Source organism: Drosophila albomicans, chromosome 3, assembly GCF_009650485.2.
Source record: "Drosophila albomicans strain 15112-1751.03 chromosome 3, ASM965048v2, whole genome shotgun sequence".
NCBI lineage: Eukaryota > Metazoa > Arthropoda > Insecta > Diptera > Drosophilidae > Drosophila > Drosophila albomicans.
This window is the reverse complement of record NC_047629.2, coordinates 50,492,369-50,512,565: the sequence shown is the minus strand read 5'-3', so window position 1 is coordinate 50,512,565 and position 20,197 is coordinate 50,492,369. Positions and strand designations below refer to the sequence as shown.

Below are 20,197 nucleotides of genomic sequence, written 5' to 3'. Positions count from 1 at the left end.
AATTGCATGTAGATGAACGGTCACTCTGCCATTGCTGTTATACCAATAACAGAAAATATTATTTACTGTTGGCGGGTACATATTAAAAACTCAAATGTGAATGGAGAATAAGGAAACATCGGGGTTTTAACTTTCCATGTACATAATTTACTGCTCTCGTTTTAATAATTATATAATTTTTAACACGTTCTTACAATTTGCTTACATATCAAATCGATAACATTTTATAAAATTAATTGAAATGATTGAAATCAATGTACAATGATGAAACAATATACACAATGCTTTCTTGGCTTGTTTGTGGATAACATATGCGTTAACAATATTTAACAACAAACACACCATGGGTAACATGAGCACAACTCTGCCCAGATCGAGGAAACTGAATTTAACCCACTAAGGGAACTAGGCAAAATTGCAACAGTCTGTTGAAAATCTGAACAACGTTGCGCTCATGTCCTTCTTCGTCTTCGTCGTCGTCGACGTCGTCTCGGTGAAATTATAAACAATTAATTTATAATCTAAATATACATAATTCATGATACGAATTAAACTATTAAACTTGTTGTTGCCTAATACTAAATTATCGTACATTAAACTATATATAAGTATGTATATATTTATATATATTACGATTTGTATGCAATTTGTCATCTTCGTTCTTGTTCTCTTTTTTTTACTCTTCGCTACTTGTACATACATACTGTAGTCGTACTTATTTAAGTATATATTTATATTTAGCTTAGTTTTTGTTTTGCGCTAAAACCTACTGGAAATGTGTCAAGTATTTGTTTGCATTTGCTTTTTATTTTCGTTTTGAGCTACACTCTCGTACAGGATAATAAATGTAACTAATAAACGGAGAGAAGGAATAGCCGTTGTTTACGTTGTTGTTGTTGTTGATCTTGATTTCTTGAAGCGTGCAAAGATTTGAAAATGTTGAACTCGACTGAACTGCTTATCGAATCATCTATCTACGTTCTTGGGTCTTTATTCATTTAGTTTTTTTTTTTTGGTTTTGGCAATTTATTTGATAAATCTCTACACAATAGTTAATTTGCTAAATTCTATAAATATATTATAGTATGCTACTCGTACTTAATATGGACTTTTTGAAAAAACTTTACACGCGCCAAGCGCTAAACCTTTGCATATGTGTTAAATTTGTTGTTGCTTGTGAAGCTAGCGTCGCCTTAGCAAGAGAGATGTTAACAACAGCTGGTTAACAGAGCGCTGTTAACCGAAACAATAGCGATAACGATAACGATGAATGCAAGTTCTTCAAATTTAAATGCCAACGAAAACGGAAATGTAGCTGGCGGAAATTAAATTCCATGATATCTCTGGTATGTGGACTAGGCGTGTGTTAGACATAAGTAATATGGGTATATAGCTAGATATGTATACATACACGCTATATACGAACATATACTGTACGTTGTAAGCTCATAAATACACAATAATATTATTAATTAGTTAATTAATTAATAATAAAAACTCTTACCAAATGTTTTTAGCTTATTAACTATTATAATGAATATGTCTTTCAACTTGTCAGTGTTTGTTTTTGTTTTCTTTTGTTGGTTGCAGATGTTGTTGTTGTTGTTGTTTTTAGTAGTTAGTAGTTGCTGTTGTTTAATATTGTTGTTGGTGGTGGATGGATGTTGAATGGTTTGGTATTAGTTGGTGTTGTTGTTGTTGTTGTGGAGATGGAGAGTATTTTGTTTGGTGCGCATCGCCCAGAGCGGTCCATAAATATGCAACTATGTGGCCAAGGGGACAAGTACGGTTCAGTTATTGGGCATATTGTATTGTTATGATTTCTCTTTTTTTTTTGTTCACTTTTTGTTTTTGATTTTCAAATGACACAAGATGCGATTTACAACCAATTTATACTTGAAAATTTAACGGCTCTAGTCATCTGGGTCCAACCCGATTAGCTCCGCTTGCAATCTGCCCTTAGTCTTACAGCAAATTGTTAAGCAAAATACTCTCAACGCAATGCGAAATTGCGGCGACATGCCGGTCATAATCACAATTTTCCAAAATGAATTCAATATACCAATCCAAACGACTGCGAAATTGATAAGAGTACTTTGGATAACCTCGCCCGTGACCACCTCATAGAGACGCAACAATATCCATGGCAGCCAGGACATCCAGAATGCAAAGACTAATGCGAATGACATCATATGACTAGGGTTCGATAAATTTTCAGCCAATGCAGTTGCATATTCTTTATCATGTATGGGCTCGCCGGACCTAATTTTGCGCATCATCACAAATATGTAGCCGTAGTTGTGTACTATCGATATGAGGCTGGGACCTAATACTAATATCGCCAATGTGGCACTATATGCCGCCATATTGCCCCAGTCTAGCATGCAAATGTGCGTCACATTGTTCTCGATGGGCTGCGAGTAGCCCAGAATTGGTGGACAGCAAAGTAATGCTGCCGATATCCATGTGAAGACCATCCAGCATTGGCAGCTATCAAAAAACGATTCAACATTAATCGAACTATCGATAACTAACATGCTTTTGCTTACCGCGTTTTCGTTTGCACCGTTTCATAGCGCAACGGTTTGCGTACGGCCAAATAACGATCCACCGAGATCCACATGAAGGTGTAAACGGATACGGCCCACAGTGTGACCTCCAGATAGCCGGTGAAGCGGCACACGATATCGCCGTACACCCATTCGCCCCTCAGGGCGGGGTAAACGGAGAAGGGCACCACGAGTAGACCGCATAGCAAGTCAGCGATTGCTAGCGATAGCAGATAATAGTTAATAACCTCCGTGGGTCCTGTGCGAGTGTGTGGATTGTAAGTTATTTCAAAGTATGTATTCATCGATTTATCGATAGTTTACCTTTAAAGTTGGCATAGGTGGCGATGATCAGCAGATTGGACAACACTATCGCCACGCCCAGTATGGAGATGAGTACGGCTTTGGTGAGGTTCTCCACTTTCGAAATATCCTGCAGGTGGCTCATTTCCGGCATTTTTCTGGCCACTGCAAGTGAAAGCGCTCTGGCTTAAGGTTATGCAAAGGCCGACAGGCTCAGTTGTACCTCACTTCCGGTCATGACGCCCTGCACTCGAATGTGTGTCAGTAAATGTCTGCCTGTGTGTGTTGGTGTGTTTCTACGTGTGTGAGTGTGTTTCAGAGTTTTGGCGTAGTGTGGCGCCCTCTATTGTGCAATAGGCAAACTGCACACGCGAAGGTCGTCGTCGAGTCAGCGTCGCCGTCGCTGCAGCACCTTGAGCTCGCCAAATTTGTATAAATTTGTGTTGCCTGCTTTTAGGCTGGCGCCAAGCCAAGACCTGCAATTCGATTGTAGTTGTTGTTGCTGTTTTTGTTGTTGTTGCGTTGTTGGGGGCTGCGGTTAAGGTTAAGGATAATGTTTGCTATTTGTTTTGCCAAGTCGCATGTGTTAGAAGCTCGTTTAAAACTTTCGTTTAAAATGTGTTTTACCTTTAAAAACTACTAATAGACAATTTCATTTAGTTCATTTCGTTTAGGTTTCAATTTAAGTTGTAGTATTTTAGTATTGTAGTATTTTTTTGTTTGGTATTAAATTCACAACGCTTTTTTGCTAAATTTTAATAAAATTTTGTTAATATCTTTAAACTGTTCGTTAATGCTCGCTTTAATGCTACTAAAAAGTTTTGAATATATTTTCTATATATTATATATATATCTGTATATATGTCTGCAATATATATTGTATATTGTTTGTTGCTTCTAAATTTGTTGACTAAGTTTTAAGTTTTTCTTTTTTTGAAATTTAAAAATTACACATTTCGAACTTTTAAGTGGAAGAATAATGATTACAATTATTTAGTTTTAATTTTTAGATTTACTTTGTTAATTTTAGTTGCTATTTAAATATTTATGAATACGTTGTCGCGATCTTCTGCTAATGCCTTTTCTTCTACTTTTAATTATATAAATATAATTAGAGCACAGCACAAAATTATTTTTAAATATTTTACTTTGTTTTTTTTTTGTTGTTTGAAATATTTCGTAAGGCTTTTGATGTGCTACGTTTTTAAGTTTAAAATATTTGACTAAATCGTTTTTATATTTGGGTTTTTTTTTCTTTTTTCGCTGTGTTGTGATTGTGATTATCCTTTTGCTTTGTAAATTCTGGCTGTATTTTGTTGCTGTTGTTGTTTGGTGTTATTTGCTCTAGCTGCTTCTCATCTATTTTGTTGTTTTTGCTGTTGTTGTCAGTTTAAGCTAATTGTGCGCATCTGTAAAAATAATACAAGAAATCATTTATTTATATAACAATCGATAAATGGTAGAAGAGAGCGTTCCCCCCGTCCCTTCCCCCTCCCCCTTTTTCTTTGCCCCGTTTTGGCTTTCAATAAATTATTACGTGGCTGGTGACAAAAGCCTTTTAGCTGCATAAATGCTTTACATAAGCGTGCTTATCCTTTCGTCCTGCCAGTGGCACTTTAGCTTTTTGTGTGTCACCTCCCCCCCACCTAGTTGCAGCTCCTCATAACCACCCCCGCATCAGCTGCTTCTGCTGCTGACCCACTTTAGATTGTGCACTTGGCACAGTTTGAGAGCCATCGCAGTGACAGCCTCAAGTGACATTGACTGCACAACAATTCCACCAATGGCTGTCAAACTGCAATTAGCTTCAGCTCAAATTGAAATGTTTCAGCTGCTGCTTCTTCTTCTTATTTGCATTTACACAACTGAGTTGATGTCACAATTACAACAACTATTTATGCAATAATTATGCACGCTTTGCATAATTGAATTTCAATTACAAAATTTGCATTTACTTTGCTATTCAATTGCATAAAAATAAAAGTGTAAAGAAGCTTTGATCACTCATATTTTAATGGAAATATTTCACTTGCACTTCACTACTATATAATTTAATTCAAAATTGAAAACAATAATTGCAATTTACTTAGCTGTTAAGTTGAATGAAAAATAAGTAAAAAGAAGCTTGCTCAATAATATTTAAAATAAATAATAATATACATTTTAATGGAAATATTTTTTTAATATAAAACAGAAGCTTAAAAAGCTTAAGTCATGACTACTATAAAGTCTATAGAATTGAATTAAACATTTAAGACAATAATTAGCTTTGCTATATAATATTTAAATTATATTTATGTAAGTAATATTGCAGGCATCCTTAAAGACCTCCAAGAATACAGTTTGTACTACAGAATTTAACTTGAATATGAAAATATTAATGAATAATATAAGAAAAAATAAATTAAATATAAATAAATTGAATTAAGCAATCAAATCTCTTGTTTTTACTTCATTTTGTACCTTAGTAATTCTAAATTACTAATAAAAGTAAATAAATAATTAATATTGAAAATTTACATATTATTTGCATTTCAAAATAAAGTAAAATTTTATGTAATATTTTTCTTATATGAATGCAATTAGTTTTTTTTTTACGATTTTTACTAGTTATGTTACAGAAAACATCGAAGTCCATATCCGTTTACGTTTTGGAAATATAACATCGATACATCGCTTAACTTTATTACAAAACAAAACATCGGTAAACATCGCTCAAAAAATATTATCGAACTTCGTAATCAATTAAAAATAAACTTCTTCATTTTATTAAAATATTTGAAACAATAAGCTTTATTAGAATTCCCTTTTGCTTGATTTTTTTTTGATAATACAAAAACATTTTAAAATTATGAGTACGATATCAAACTTCGAGCTAGCGCTTAACATCGACATCCAACGAAAACATCGCTATAAAAAGTATCGATGCTCGTTGCATCGATGTTTTCAGCTTTACTAATTTGTGCTGCTAAAATTGTAAATTAATGTTTGGGTCTCATAAATATTAAATATAGTTATTAATCATGTCAATTTTGTTCACACTTTTACTTCACATTGTTGTAAAACATTAAATTACACGCATTTATCGATAGCTTATGCATGCAATGCTGTCAAACTGTTGCGCAGCGCTTGTACAACTGTGACTCTCGAACTGTGGTAATCAAACTGTACACCTTTAGCCTGTGTCTGTTTGTCTTGCGTTATTGATGCTTAGTGCTTTTTGCAATCGATCAACTATCAAGCAGCCCTACAGCTGCCCCGCCCCCTGCCTTCCCTAAGTTGGTTTACCTCATCAGCATCATTGGCGACGTCATCGCGTCATTTGCCACGCAGACGAAGGCAAACAAAAGCCGGAAAGCATTTATCAAATGCCATTCGAGAAGCAGCAGGAGATGACTGCAAGGGAGGAGGGGTAAGGGGGAGGCAGAGGTCAATGGGGTAACTGTGACTGTAACAAGTTTGTCTCTCGCTTGACTTTGTAATTTAATTAATGCTAACGTCGCAATGGTTTGGCAGCCGACAGGTGATAAATAACAATGAATTGCATTTGCTTTCATCTCTTTCACACATTCCCTCCCTCTCTCTCTCTCGCTCTCTGTGTGTTGCTGTCAATCATTGCGTAAGCGCGTGCAGTTGATGTCGGGGGCGTGGCTGAGCGAAAGTGGGCGGCGATTGTGGTGCGGAAAACGTCATTTGTGCAAATGGTTTCATGGCGCCGCCATCAAGTCGCCACTGAGAACTGAGAACAGAGAGAGACTCAGGCTTCGGCCTGGAACTGGCAATTACAGTGAAATAACTGTTATTGCTGCCAACTTAACCGTAGCGTCGATTTGTGCCACACATAATGAGGCACAAGGCTGAGCCACCTCCCTCTTCCCCTCCCCATTGGGGACATATGAGAAATGAGAAATGAGTTCAGCGAACTCATCAACAAAAAAGTAGAAACAATGCCAACGAAAAAAATCAATAAGCACGTGAATCTTTTTGATGATTAATTATGAATAATACAATTATTGTTGTTGTTGCCTCGACTGCTGCTGCTGCTGCGAAATAAGTCTTGAGGTTGATGAGATTTTGATTATGGCAACGCAATAATTCACTTGAGTGAAATGTGGACAGAATTGAAACAAATGTTGCCCCATTTTGGTGGCAGCTGTTACGTAGATAGACGCTTATGTATTCATGTGATGGCTCAATAAGACATACAACAATAATAATACACACACATGAAAGTATAACTACAGTTAAATGCTACATATGTGTGTAGCGTATATATATTTGTGATTACAGTGTGGGGCAAATAAAGGGGTTTGTATTATTCTGAGAAACTCGGAAAGAAAGGAACTATAAATACGTAAATAATTTACGATTCTCTATAAATTATTATAAAGAAGTAATACATAATATTAGTATAGAATTATAATATAAAATATTCATAATTCAATCTTTCTTTGGAGAGTTAAATCCCTTAGAAAAATAGTATTTCATATGAATAGTGGATTTCCAACCGCTTTTAATGGACACTCTGTTAATTTAAAAAGCTACAATAAATATTTTTGTTCACTATAGTTTTGGTCAACAAAATAAGTAAACGAATTGAAAGGAATCAAGTGTCATAGTTAGATATATTGAAAATCAAAGAATATATTAAAAAATGTTATACATAACGCGCCTAATTTATGTATAGGTAACTTAATATAAAGATTCTCTAGAAAAACTGCAATTTTATTGGAATTCTATTTTGCGAGCTTTTAATTTTACTAAAATTTTAAATTTTTACTAAAATTTAATAATAGTGGGCAGCAATCTCACAATCCTATTTTTCCTATTCAATATATTTAATTATCTTTTCAATAATCCGTTTTATCTGAACTGCTTGTAATGATTAAGGTAGCTTAAACAATTATCAGCCACTTTCCAACTGCAACATCAGCACTGCACTTTAAAATTTTCAAACTGCGCTTAAAATTTCTGCCTTGTAGGTATCAGGTTACATGTAAGGGAAAGCAATTTAAAAGGAAATATTAATATTATAATCTAAAACAAAAAAGGCATATTAAAGCAGTTGAGCAATTTTAACTGTTATAGTTACATATATTAAACTGTAGCATAATCAGCAGCGCAATTTGGACTTTAAATGCAACAAACTGCACCTAAAAGTAGGCAACATAAAGTGCAAACAACTTTTTGTGCATTAATACTGCAATTCCTGACTATTAGGTAAAAGAAGACATGTAAGGAAAAGGAATTCAAAAGACTCATAAATCTAAAATAAATTGGAATAGTTCTCAACGGAAAACCTTAATAACATAAGTAGCTACAGTTCGAGAACTCGAATCCATAATCAGTTGCTTTAAAACTCCAGCATCATCAACCAAGAAGTTTTGTACATACATTTCTCGTATATCCTTGGGTTCAATTTATACAATCTTTATTTACTTTATATTTATTATGTGCTGCTGACATAATTAATTTTCTGTTTATTATTTCTGATTTATTTAAGTTGCCCAGTTAGGTAACAGTGCACCTATCTTTGTTATCATTTCGTTATTATTTTTATAAAAAAAGAAGTTTTGCGACATTAATTCTGAACTATCTGCTAGATAGCCGGATAGAAATATAGTCAAAAATAAGTATTTTTTTTTTTAAATAACTAATAACCATACATATTAAAGTAGTTGCAGAAACTGAATCCATTATCAGTGGCTTTAAAACTGCAGCATCATCAACAGTGCAAATTGTGTTTTTTATACTGCACCTAAAAGTAGGCAACTTTTGATGCATTAATACTGCAAATTATGTCTTTTAGGTAACAGGACATGAACTGAAAGTAATCTATAAGAAATTGGGATATTTTTAAAAGCAAAAACTTAATAATAATTACACGTAACTATACTTATTACTGAACAATTTGGCTTTTTGTAGGTAGTATAAAAATTTAATAAAAAAAAACACTATATATATGGACTAATTTGGAATATTATGAAACTAAGTATAAATAATAGCCATTCATTGCAAACTACCAGCAGTTAAAGCAGTTGAACCCGTTATCAGTTGCTTTAAAACTGCAGCATCATCAACAGTGCAACCTAAAAGTAGGCTACACAAACTGCAAACAAGTTTTGAGCTCTCGCTTTGTTCACAGATTTATGAATGCGCCCACAACTTTGTGAGCACAAACAAAGCGCAAAAAACTTTATCGCTTCTAGACAAATGCACAGCGCTGTACGTGAGCAAGAGAGAAGAGTTACATAGTATGTGTAGGTGCGTTAGACATGAGTGTGTGTGTGTGGCATTTGTGGGCTGCGCTTGTAGATTTCATTTGGAGCCATAAAATATGTATCGCATGCGTGTTTATGGCGCAACACACAAAGTCTCGCATAGAGGCGGAGAGCACAGATACCGGGATACATGTGTGAATGTCGAGTTGAGGCAAGGGGAGAGGAGAGGAGAGTCGAGAGGGGAGTTGCCACATGCGACGATGACGATGACGGTGATGGCACAGAGCAACGTCAAGTGATTTACAAAGCCACGAGCGACGTCGTCGTCGCTTTGGGGGCTGCCATAAAATCATATTTAAATGCCCGGCCAGGTGGCTAGGGTGTCCTCACTGAGAGTGAAAGCAGCGAGGGAGGTGCGGGGGGGTCGCTAAAAATACGGGCAAAATGCGAAGGCCAAGGCGAGTGCATGCTAAAAAAAGGATACTCAGTTGATGACGTTGGCGCGACAAGGCAAGGCTGCTGCAGATGAAAGGACAAGAAGGGGGGGAGGGGGGAGGGGGAAGCTGCCACGTCATCGGAGCAGGCTTATATAAGCATGACCTCAGAGTGTCAGAGCAGCCCGCTGCTGCTGCTTGTTGTCTGCCTTTTGTTACCTTGCTTTCTTTTTTGCCGCATCTATTTTTAATGCTGTTTATTTTTAGGCACAATGCGAAGTCAACTTCTGAGCTCACAGTTTAGTACAGTTTACTATTCGGGTTTTTGTTTTTTTTTTTTTTTGCTTTGGCCCACGCATAATTAATAGTCTCGCATATGGCGACAACTCACGCAGCGCACAGCAAATAAACTGACTTAAGAACTTTGCAAAACTGGCAACTGGCAACTTCAAGCGTTGAAGCTGCATTGCCAGCCAGCGGCCTGTTGCATGAAACTTGGCTAAAAAGTTTCGCGACGCCAGCGAATGCAATTAATAAATGCAAATTTTAAAGTGAGCCAAGGCGAAAGAACTTTTCTTTTGGCTGTTGTGCGAAAGAGCGAAAGTACTGCCTGAAATATCGCAATCATTTTTCATGGCGTGCACATTTTAGCTTAAATAGAGGAATGACATTTTTACTAAGTGATTTTTCAAGCTGTATATTATTTTTTTAAAGCTTTGATGGCGTGAAACTTGTGTGACCTTTTATTTACATATATTATTATTACTGTATTAATTTCTTCTTAATTAAATTTGCAATTATTTTAATATTATCAAAATGCATTACAAAAGATGTCTAGGCTTTAATGGAAATAATTTATATGAAGCTTGAAGCTTCATTGCTTCCGCCCACGCAAATCGACAAGGTTGAATAACAAGCGTAAATTTGGTACAGACAATAATAGCTATAGTACTTATGATTCCTGAAAAATTGGTTATATTTGACTGACAATCTGGTATATTATGAACTATATGGTATATTTTGAATGTATATTTTAGTATTTTTGGGGTAGCAGTTACCTTGGATGACAATCTGGCATATTTTGAATGTTTCATTTGAAATATTTTAGTATTTTCGCGGCCACCTTGACTGACAATCTGGTATATTTTGCCCTATTCGGTATATTTTGAATGTAGTATCATATCAATATACCAATTATAGAAGTCGTATTAGTATTTTTGCGGTAATAGTTACTTCGGATGACAATCTGGAATATTTTGAATGTTTCATTTGAAATATTTTAGTATTTCCGCGGTCACTTTGACTGAGAAATTGATATATTTTGCACAATATGGTATATTTTGAATGTAGTATCATATCAATATACCAATTATAGAAGTCGTATTAGTATTTTTACGGTCGTAGTTACTTTGTATGAAAATCTGGTATATTTTGAATGTAGCATTCGAAATATTTTAGTATTTTTGGGGTAGTTAAAGTGACGAGACTGACAAATTTGTATATTTTGCACTTTATGGTATAGTTTTAATGTATTACTATACCAATATACCAAATATAGACGTTGGTATATTTTTGTACTTTTGCAGTATATTAATTTGGCATATTTGAAGAATAATACCTTTTTGATTTGATTTGAACACACTCGACTGTAGCTTTTATTATTTGTTATATATAAACCTTTTATTTTATATTAACTTTTCTCTCATTATAAATACATTAAAATTGAAAAATGTGAAGTTAAAATGTTTATACCCGCTACCCATAGGGTAGAAGGGTATTATAACTTTGTGCCGGCAGGAAATGTATGTAACAGGCAGAAGGAGGCATCTCCGACCCTATAAAGTATATATATTCTTGATCAGCGTCAACAGCCGAGACGATCTAGCCATGTCCGTCTGTCCGTCTGTGTGTCCGTCCGTCTGTCCGTATGAACACCTAGATCTCAGAGACTATAAGAGATAGAGCTATAATTTTTTTTCGACAGCATTTGTTATGTTTGCACGCAGATCAAGTTTGTTTTAAATTTTTGCCACGCCCACTTCCGCCCCCGAAAATCAAAAAAATCGAATAACAAGCGTAATTTTAAAGCTAAAGTTGCGAATTTTGGTATATACAATAATTACTATAGTAGTTATGATTCCTGAAAATTTGGTTGCGATCAGATAAAAATTGTGGAAGTTATTAAAGAAATACTTTTGTATGGGAAAAACGCCTACTTACTAGGGGTCTGAGTTGCTTTGGCCGACAATCTGGCACATTGTGCCGTTTATGGTATATTTTGAATGGTGTACTATATCGATATACCAAGCATACCATTTGGTATATTTTTAGTATTTTTTTAGTATTTTCGGTATATTTTCAAAATGATACCGCAATATTTTGCCTTTATTAAAAATGGGTAGCGGGTATCTCACAGCCGAGCACACTCGACTGTAACTTTCTTACTTGTTTTTATTTAAGTGCTGAAACTATGTTCGAAGCTATTATATTAACTATTTTTCATGAATGTAAATAAAATAAAAATACATTTAAATGTAAATATTACGTTAAATTTGTATATTTGTGATTATCATTAAAGTAAAATTGTTATTCTTTATAATAAAAAAAAAAATAGAGCAATGCAAATGAACTGAAATTAAGAACTACTTTTTATGTGCTGACTCTTACTTATTTAATTTAATTAATTTGCATAAAATGGTACATATATGTATTTTGATTAGTTGCCAAGAGCAAAAACTTTTATTATCTTTTTTTTTGCTGTTTGTGAGGCTCGACGCTAAACGCACGTGTTGTCAACTTATTGTTGTTAATTTTGTTGTCCGTTCGTCGTTCTATTTTTTGGGGGCAGGTCATAAACTCAGTCGACTGCCCAAGCCAAGCGCGCCATTAAAATGTATATGGTGTCACACACCCTTACACATGAAACATGGAACATGGCGTATACGTAATATTTTCATTTGGCCCAATTCTGGGTTGAGTTCGTTGTGTTTGGTTTGCTTTGATGGCTGATGGCTGGTGGTGGTGGTGGTGGCCAAGGACACGCGCAGCGCCTTGGCGACGCACCCGTGTTTAGTTTTATATCGTTTTATTCCCCTTTTGCAGTTTTATTATTATTATTTTTTGCTTTTGCTTTTTCAGTTGACTTTGATTTCCCTAGAAACGTTTTGTTTGAGTCGTTTTTGTCAAGTAAGTTGATAGTGGATGAAGCTGACAAATGTTATAAATTACTTTTGACGAAGGACGCGCTTAATGTGCTCAGCTGCTGCATCCTTGTTGTCATTGGCAACGCGACGTATGCGTAATAAATACAACTTGCGCTAAGGCTAAGGACAGTTGTGTGCTTGATACCGGCAGAAACACATATACTAATATATTCAAACCCCATACTGATACACTCACCCACACACACACACACATTTAGACAGTCAATCAATAAACGGAAAACAACAACAAGAGTTGCTTCAATGCTGCAACTTGACATTCAGCAGTCGCAGCCATCATCGGCCAAAGCCAAAGTCGAAGCCAGTTGCAGTGTGCTCAGTGGCTCAATCAATATGTCAATGCATCAATTTGCCAGTCTACAGTTGCAACTCTTGTGTGTGTGTTTATTTGTTGCTGTTATTTGCCAATTGATTGATAAGGCGGCAGGCAACGCGAGGCGACATCGAGGTTGAGGTTGAGGCAAGCCGCTCGCTGTTTTTCGATGTCAGCTGTGCGCTGAATGGCAATAGGAATACAGTTATATATAGCCACGGAAACTGAGAGAGAGTGAATGAGAGAGGGAGAGAGAGAGCGACAGAGAGAGTGACTGTGTAAACAAGGAAGAGCGTGGCAGCTCAAGTGAACAGAAGGAGAGAATGAGGGGAGAGAATTCGAGCTCAAGCTCGCAACATCATCCTTGAGACTTGTATTTCATTTGCAATTTATTGGCTCGTTGTTGAAGCTGCTGCAGCAAAGTGTGGCGTGGCAGCATGTGGCAATTGTTTGGCGCACTGTTTGACATTCAACCAATTTGCAACAACTGCAGGCGCAAAACAATAACTGAAATACTAATTCCAACATTCGATACTCTACACAGAGAGAAAAAAATGTAGATTGAAAAGTTACTCCTAAAAAAACCATTTACAAGATTTTTAGGATGACAAATTCTTAATTCAAAGTTTGAAATCTACTATCTATCTACTATCAACTATCCATCAATCATCGTTTTAAGATTAAACAAGTATAAAGAGTTGAGTGTGCTCGACTGTGAGATACACGCTACCATTAACAGTAAAACAAGCCGGTATTATTCTTAAAATATATTAAATTAATATACCACAAGTATATTAAAAATATGCCGAATGCCATATTTGGTATATTGATCTACTATTACATTAAAATTATACCATAAAGTGCAAACTATATCAGAGAATGTCAGCCAAAACTACATTTAAAATATACCATGGAGTATAAAATATACCAGAATGCCAGGATTAGGCACTAAGATCTTTAGTAAGTACCCATACAAAAGTATTTCCTAAATAAATTTTATAATTTTTATCTGAACCAAATGTTCAGGAATCATAAAACTATAGTTATTATTGAGTGTACTAAAGCGACGACTAGCTTAAAAATTATTATTTGAATTCTTATCAATTTGCAGGGGCGGAAGTGAAGAAATCTTGATTTATATCTCTATGACTCTGATCAAAAACATATATACTTTATAGGTTCGGAGATGCCTCTTTCTGCCTGTTACATATATTTCCTGGAGGTACAAAGTTATAATACCCTTCTACCTTGTGAGTATTGTGTGCGTATAAAAATCTAGATTTAAAAGTAGATTGCAAACTTTGTTTTAAGATTTTTACGATGTGTTGAAAAATTCTTAAATTAAGCTTTCGCTCTTCAATCATAATTTTAAAAAAATCGAAAAGCTTTTAAATTCAACAGTTTTGATCTTGTTTCTTTAAACTTCTTTTGATGTTAGATGTTGATACTGATTCTGTTTTTATATTTTTCCATAGTCTTGAATGGGCAATCTACAATGAAATGTAGAATTTTGATTTTGACTTAAGAGTTTATCTTTGCTCAAATTGGACATCGTATAAGCGTGATTCAAGATTTTATTTTTGGTGTTAGCTTTTTTTTGTATGTATACTTTTTTTTTTATAAGTTTTGCTTCTGTGTACTTTTGTCCCTTTTTACTCATCGCTCGGCCATTAAAGCCAATTAGTTTAGGGCTTAAAGTGCCACACCCACAACAAATACAAATAGTTGCCCGCCCCCCGAAAATTGTGTGACATACTCATAGACTCAGTCTATGCTTGGGCATGTCTATTGTCAGTTAAGAGCGCGATTTGTGTGCCCGGAAAGGCGTCAAGAGATGGACACACAAACACACTCACACACACACACACACACACACAGCTAAATGAAACTTTCACTGATTGCCAAAGTCCGGTTGGGAAAGGGAAATAAGTCGAAGGAGGGAGAAGGAGGAGTGTGAGTGATTGGGAGGCGTTGTCACTGTGCCACAGCTGACGTCGTCGTTTATTTTTCGGTACGGATTTTAAATGTTTTCAGCGTAATTTCGGGTGTGTGTGACTAGGGGAAAGATACTAAATGGAAATGAAAAGAAAAGTTCCAAATGAAGATTGTATAGAAAAGTGTCACGACAAATTCAATATATTAAATATTCCAGCTAAACAGTTTTAATTGTTATGCACATTTTACATAAAGGTAAAGTTACTTGAAGTCAATTCTATTTGAAAAAGTTTGCTAAGAGACAACTTTCAATGTGTAGAAAAGTATATACTACAATTTTTTTTTTGTTTTTTGTTTTATTTCAGACAATTTAAATTTAAGGTTGTTTGATCTTGATTTAAGATTTTGCCTTCTTGGTTCAATTTTGATCTTGATTTAAGAATAAACATTCTTGGTTACATTTTGACATCAAACAATCTTGCTTCAAATTTTTATTCTTGATTCTAGTACGTTTTTTCTTGCCCTATTGTTTTTATATTAGTCATTGTTATTGTTATTATATTATATTTAAGCATAAAGTGTCAATTATTTTGTACATTTGTATGCCAAAGTTTTCAACTTGAAATCAATTGAATTCCTAAAAGTTTACTAAGAAAAAACTTGAAATATTATGATCAGCTGCGGCATCTTAAAGCTGGTTAAATTCATATAAATTACCTAAGGAAACACTTGATATAATATATCAGAGCTGATTTAATTTTAAAGCTGTTGAATTGTTATAAAAATTCTGTAAGTGATTCTGAGCTTTGAGCTAAGAAAAATTCTGAAATATTACAGAGAGATGATTCACTCTTAAAGCCGTTTAATTACTTGAGAATTCATTAAAATGATTCATCTTGTTTCTATAGAATATTCGGAATTTAATTAAACTGCTTTTGTATTGCTTGTAAATTAAACATTTAAAATACATAGCTCAACTAATTAGCATTATCTAATACACCATTTTATAGAGCATTCAAAAGTCGTTAAGATTGTTATGTCGCATTTATACTGCGGGTCATAAAAGCCAAATGTTGATACATATATTATATAAATGAATTTTGGCACATTTTCTATACCCTAGAGCAGAGAGTATTTTAATTTATTAACGCTATGAAGCATTTCCGTTTCTCTCAAATCTATCTATGTATATAACTTTATATGATGTCATTATATTTTTTCAAGTGAGTCAGCTGTCGAGTCATTTGTAAAATTCAAATTAAATATAAATACTGCTATTGAGAAATTTAATTACCATGTTGTTTATTTATGTAATAATAAAATAATCAGCTTATGTATAAATATTATGAAAAGTGAAAATATATTGTACATTTTTGTAAATGAGTTTAATAAACGTGTATTGAAAACTGTTCTTAGTTCTTTTTACTTAGCTTTTTGAATGGGAATTCAAAAATTCAATATAAATAATTATATACTTTAAAAGCTTTTTAAAATACTTCAATCTTTTTATTTTTGTAAATATCAAAGTAAATATAAATATAGCAAAAGTGAAAAAAATTTGGCTGTTTTCTATCTGTAAGTAGTTTAATATTATATAAATGCATTTCAAGCTCTTTTAAGTTCTTGTCTCAGATTTAAAGTTGGAAATTAAAAATTAAACCATATACTTTATTTTGGATCAGAACTTTTACCAAATACTTTTGCTTGTATCAGTAAAATAGAATCATATATATGAAAGTGTATTCACACTTCGTTCACATCACAAAAAGTATTCTTTTTCGCTTTCAGTTTTCAGATACTTTTATGTTTATATTTAGCTCTTCAGTTGTTGTTATGCTTTGTTGTTGTTTTTCGCTTTTCCATATAACATATTTATGTATTATTTAGTATTTTTTTTTTTTTTTTTGTCTGTTCGCTTTTGTTTGTTGTTAAACTGTGGCCGCAATGCGTATTCACTCTTACTTTCTAATTTCATTGCGGCTTTCAGCTTAGTGATAACAGATGTTTTGTGGGGCATGGCATGGGGCATGAGAACTCGCAGTGGACACGCGATGCGGGGCAGCGCAACACACGTTGCGGCCATAAATCTTGGCGTAGGCGACACATAAATAGACCGACATAATATATAATATATATGTACGTAGTATAAACATATATATGCTATTACTTTTTGATGCCATTGTTAAAGGCAATTTTATCATAATGTGTAGCAATTAAAGTATATTTGCGATAATTACAAATCAAGGTTGTGTTGCAGCTGGGTTTTTATTTTGTGGCTGTTGCTGCAGCTGGCTAATTGTATACGTGGCAGAAGAAAAGGAAAACAATTACGTGTGTGAGGGAGGGCGAAGGAAATCGTTGAGAATGTTGCACGCGCCATTTGGCATGTAAATTAGACGGCAGCCTTGAAGTATGCAATGGAATTTTGTGTGCTGGACATGGGAAAAATGTTGCATGCAGGCAGCCAGCCATGTGTAAACTCTGGGTGTGTGTGTGTGTGTGGCAAGAGGATGTAATAAAAGAATAAAAAGCAACGGCGATCGGAGGTGCTTGAATTATGCAAAAGCCACAACCACAACAAAGCGACCTTGAAGTAGGCGCAACGCAGCAAATTGCAAGGCGTAATTTGAAGAGCCGACACGACTCAACTTGACTCGACATGACACGACGTGGTTTTGTTTTTTGTTTTTTGTTTCTTGTTTCTTTCGACTTCCTCCCCACAGGAGGCCAGGTGTGAAATTTCCCATTGTGTGATCGATAAACTGTCCATGTCTGTGTAATATTATGATACGCGCGCCCTTGAAGGCAAATTTACGACAAAATAAACAAGTTGACGGCAGCCAAAACGGACCTGCAGCAATCCCTCCTAGATAAGCGCAAGGATACGCAAAGCGCAAAAGCAACAGAAAAAAAAAAAACGAAAATAATGAACAAGCTAAAAGCGAAAGCAGGCAAAGCTGACGCGTTTTTATGACACAGCAAAAGTTATCGACGGCAGCCAAAAGACAAATTGCCTATAAAACAAAGTACATAAAAAGAGAGAAACCCGAAAACGAAACGAAATGAAACAAAACGCAAAGGAAATGTGACAAAATGTAACGAAGCGTACAAAAGATACGCATGCAATGCCAAAAACGAATTAGGCGAAGCAAAGCTGCGCTTCAGCATTTGCTAATATTGGATGTGCCCGAAAGTATGCTACACAAAAAAACAACAGCTACAAACAAAGCTGCGCTTCGGCAGTCGTCGAATATTGGATATGCTCAAAAGTATGCTACAGAAAAAAAGACAAGTTGAAAGTTCTTAAGCTAGGCGAAATGACATTACACTAAATTGCAAAGTCTGCGAGTGCGAGTGCGAGTGGGGGAGGGCAAGGACGAAAATGAGTATGTGGAACGCAAGTGATAAACTTAAGCTGCTGCCACTGTTGACGCTGGCAGCGCTGCTCTCAAATGAGCTTTTCAATATTTACGCAGCGACTTGCGCTAATCTCAAACTCGATGCTGCCTGCTTGCCAAACATTTTTTTGCATTGAGCTTTTCATGCGAATTTTCGTTGTTTGCTCTGCCTATATATTTTTGAAGCACACTCTCAAGCACATCTCTGCTGCAGACGCCGACGTCGATGTCGATGTCGACGGCGATGCTGGCAGCGAAGCTTGGCTTTGGCTTTTGTGGCCATTTTGGGGTTGTTTATGTTTTGCTTTGCTGTTTCGCTTTTGTGTTGAGGTAGGATGCGCCCAGAGCTCACACTACTCTGCGAGTGTATCTCTATGTGTATGTGTGTGTGTATTCTAGGTGTGTCTATTGTTGCAGCCTTTTTTTGGAATTGGAATACTCACCTTTGACTTGAGTTCATCAGAAAAGTTCTCCCAACATTGAGTTTTTGCTGTTTCATTTAATTAAATTTCTTTTTGGTGTTTTAGTTGTTGTTGTTGTTGTTGTATATATTTATATAGTATAGTTATTACATTTTGTCTTGAACACTTTGTCTTTATCACTTTGTTTGGCTGCAACGACAAATGACGACAAAAGGAAACTATCAACTGTCTAGCTGCCAGATGTGTAAGCTCTTCTTATTTATGATTACAGACTTAAAACTCCCCGTATTCTCTTGAAGGGAAACTGACTAACTAAGAATTGTATAATGTGTGAGAGGGCTTAGTGTCTTTTAGTGGCGTCATAGAGCCCAAGCGTCTAATAAATCAATCAAATAATATTTTAATGCATTAGGCATTAAATAATAAAAATCAAAAGCACCAACGATAAGATAGTATCATAAATTTCGAAATTTGTGTGTGTGGAAAAGTTTAGGCGAGAGCTCTAAACACAATTTAGATAAATGTAAATTTTTTTTGTTCTCGGGATTTGCAGGGAATAATATTCTTTAGCTATCATTTAATTCGACATTAAAGTATTTTTCACTTTATTTTGCGGCAAACTTTTGTCATTGATTTTGTTGCGAATTTAATTTTGTATTTTTTATTTTTATTATCTCTGCGATTTTCACTTCAGTTTCAGATTTATTCACGCACGTGGGACACATGCAGCTTTTCTTTTTGTTACTTGTTGGCTTTTCTTTTGCTGCTTAGCCTTCAACACACATACACATGCACATTCACAGCGGACGCACACACACTCACACACATATAGGACATGTGCGCAGGTATGCGCCTTGGATTTTTCAATTATTCACCAGATAATTAAATAAATTTGCATATTTCGCACAGCTGCAGTTGCTTTTAATTACATTCACTAATCCAGCGTTCTATTCGATATTCGATTCACAACATCAAATAAGCTGCAAAAGTTTCCTTTTCTACTTTTTTCGCTTTTTTTCTTTTTTTGGACAGAAGCGGAACAGCAAGAACTGAAAATTTTGTTTGCTGGCCCCCGCCGTCTGTGTGTGTGTGTGTTAGTGTAGGTGTGTGTGTGTGTGTCTGACTGTTTCCAACAACCACTGAACGCGCCCGCGCTGCTGCTACTGCTGCTGCTGCTGCTGCTGCTGCTCGATGCGTGCGTACGTGCAACGCGCTGACTGTCTGACTGGCGACTGGGCCAAAGCATTTTTCGCTCCAACTGGACTAACGCCCAGAGAGCGCAGCACACACTCGAAGAGAAAGAGAGAGAGAGAGAGTAGGTGAGAGCGAAAGCACCGCTTGCTGGAACTTGTGTGCGCGCCTGCAACAACACGCAACAGGAGAGAGCAGACAGCGTGAAGC

The 20,197-nt window shown here is 35.3% G+C and overlaps 1 protein-coding gene across 6 annotated transcripts; it reads right to left on the bottom strand.

Annotated features, from left to right (window-relative positions):
• Positions 1 to 124: 124 nt before the first annotated feature.
• LOC117572572 (G-protein coupled receptor 52) lies at positions 125 to 20,022 on the bottom strand. Of its 6 annotated transcripts, none has more exons than XM_052005498.1 (5): positions 19,937 to 20,022; positions 18,818 to 18,985; positions 2,874 to 4,261; positions 2,550 to 2,808; positions 125 to 2,490 (listed from the first exon to the last, which is right to left on the bottom strand). In XM_052005498.1, the coding sequence occupies exons 3-5, from the start codon at positions 3,004 to 3,006 to the stop codon at positions 1,914 to 1,916; spliced, it is 969 nt and encodes a 322-aa protein (XP_051861458.1). In that variant the 5' UTR covers positions 3,007 to 4,261; positions 18,818 to 18,985; positions 19,937 to 20,022; the 3' UTR covers positions 125 to 1,913. The 6 variants fall into 6 exon arrangements, with proteins under 6 accessions (XP_051861458.1, XP_051861456.1, XP_034111346.1 ...); XM_052005496.1 differs by having other exon boundaries at positions 19,934 to 20,016; XM_034255455.2 differs by having other exon boundaries at positions 19,511 to 20,012.
• Positions 20,023 to 20,197: the final 175 nt, after the last annotated feature.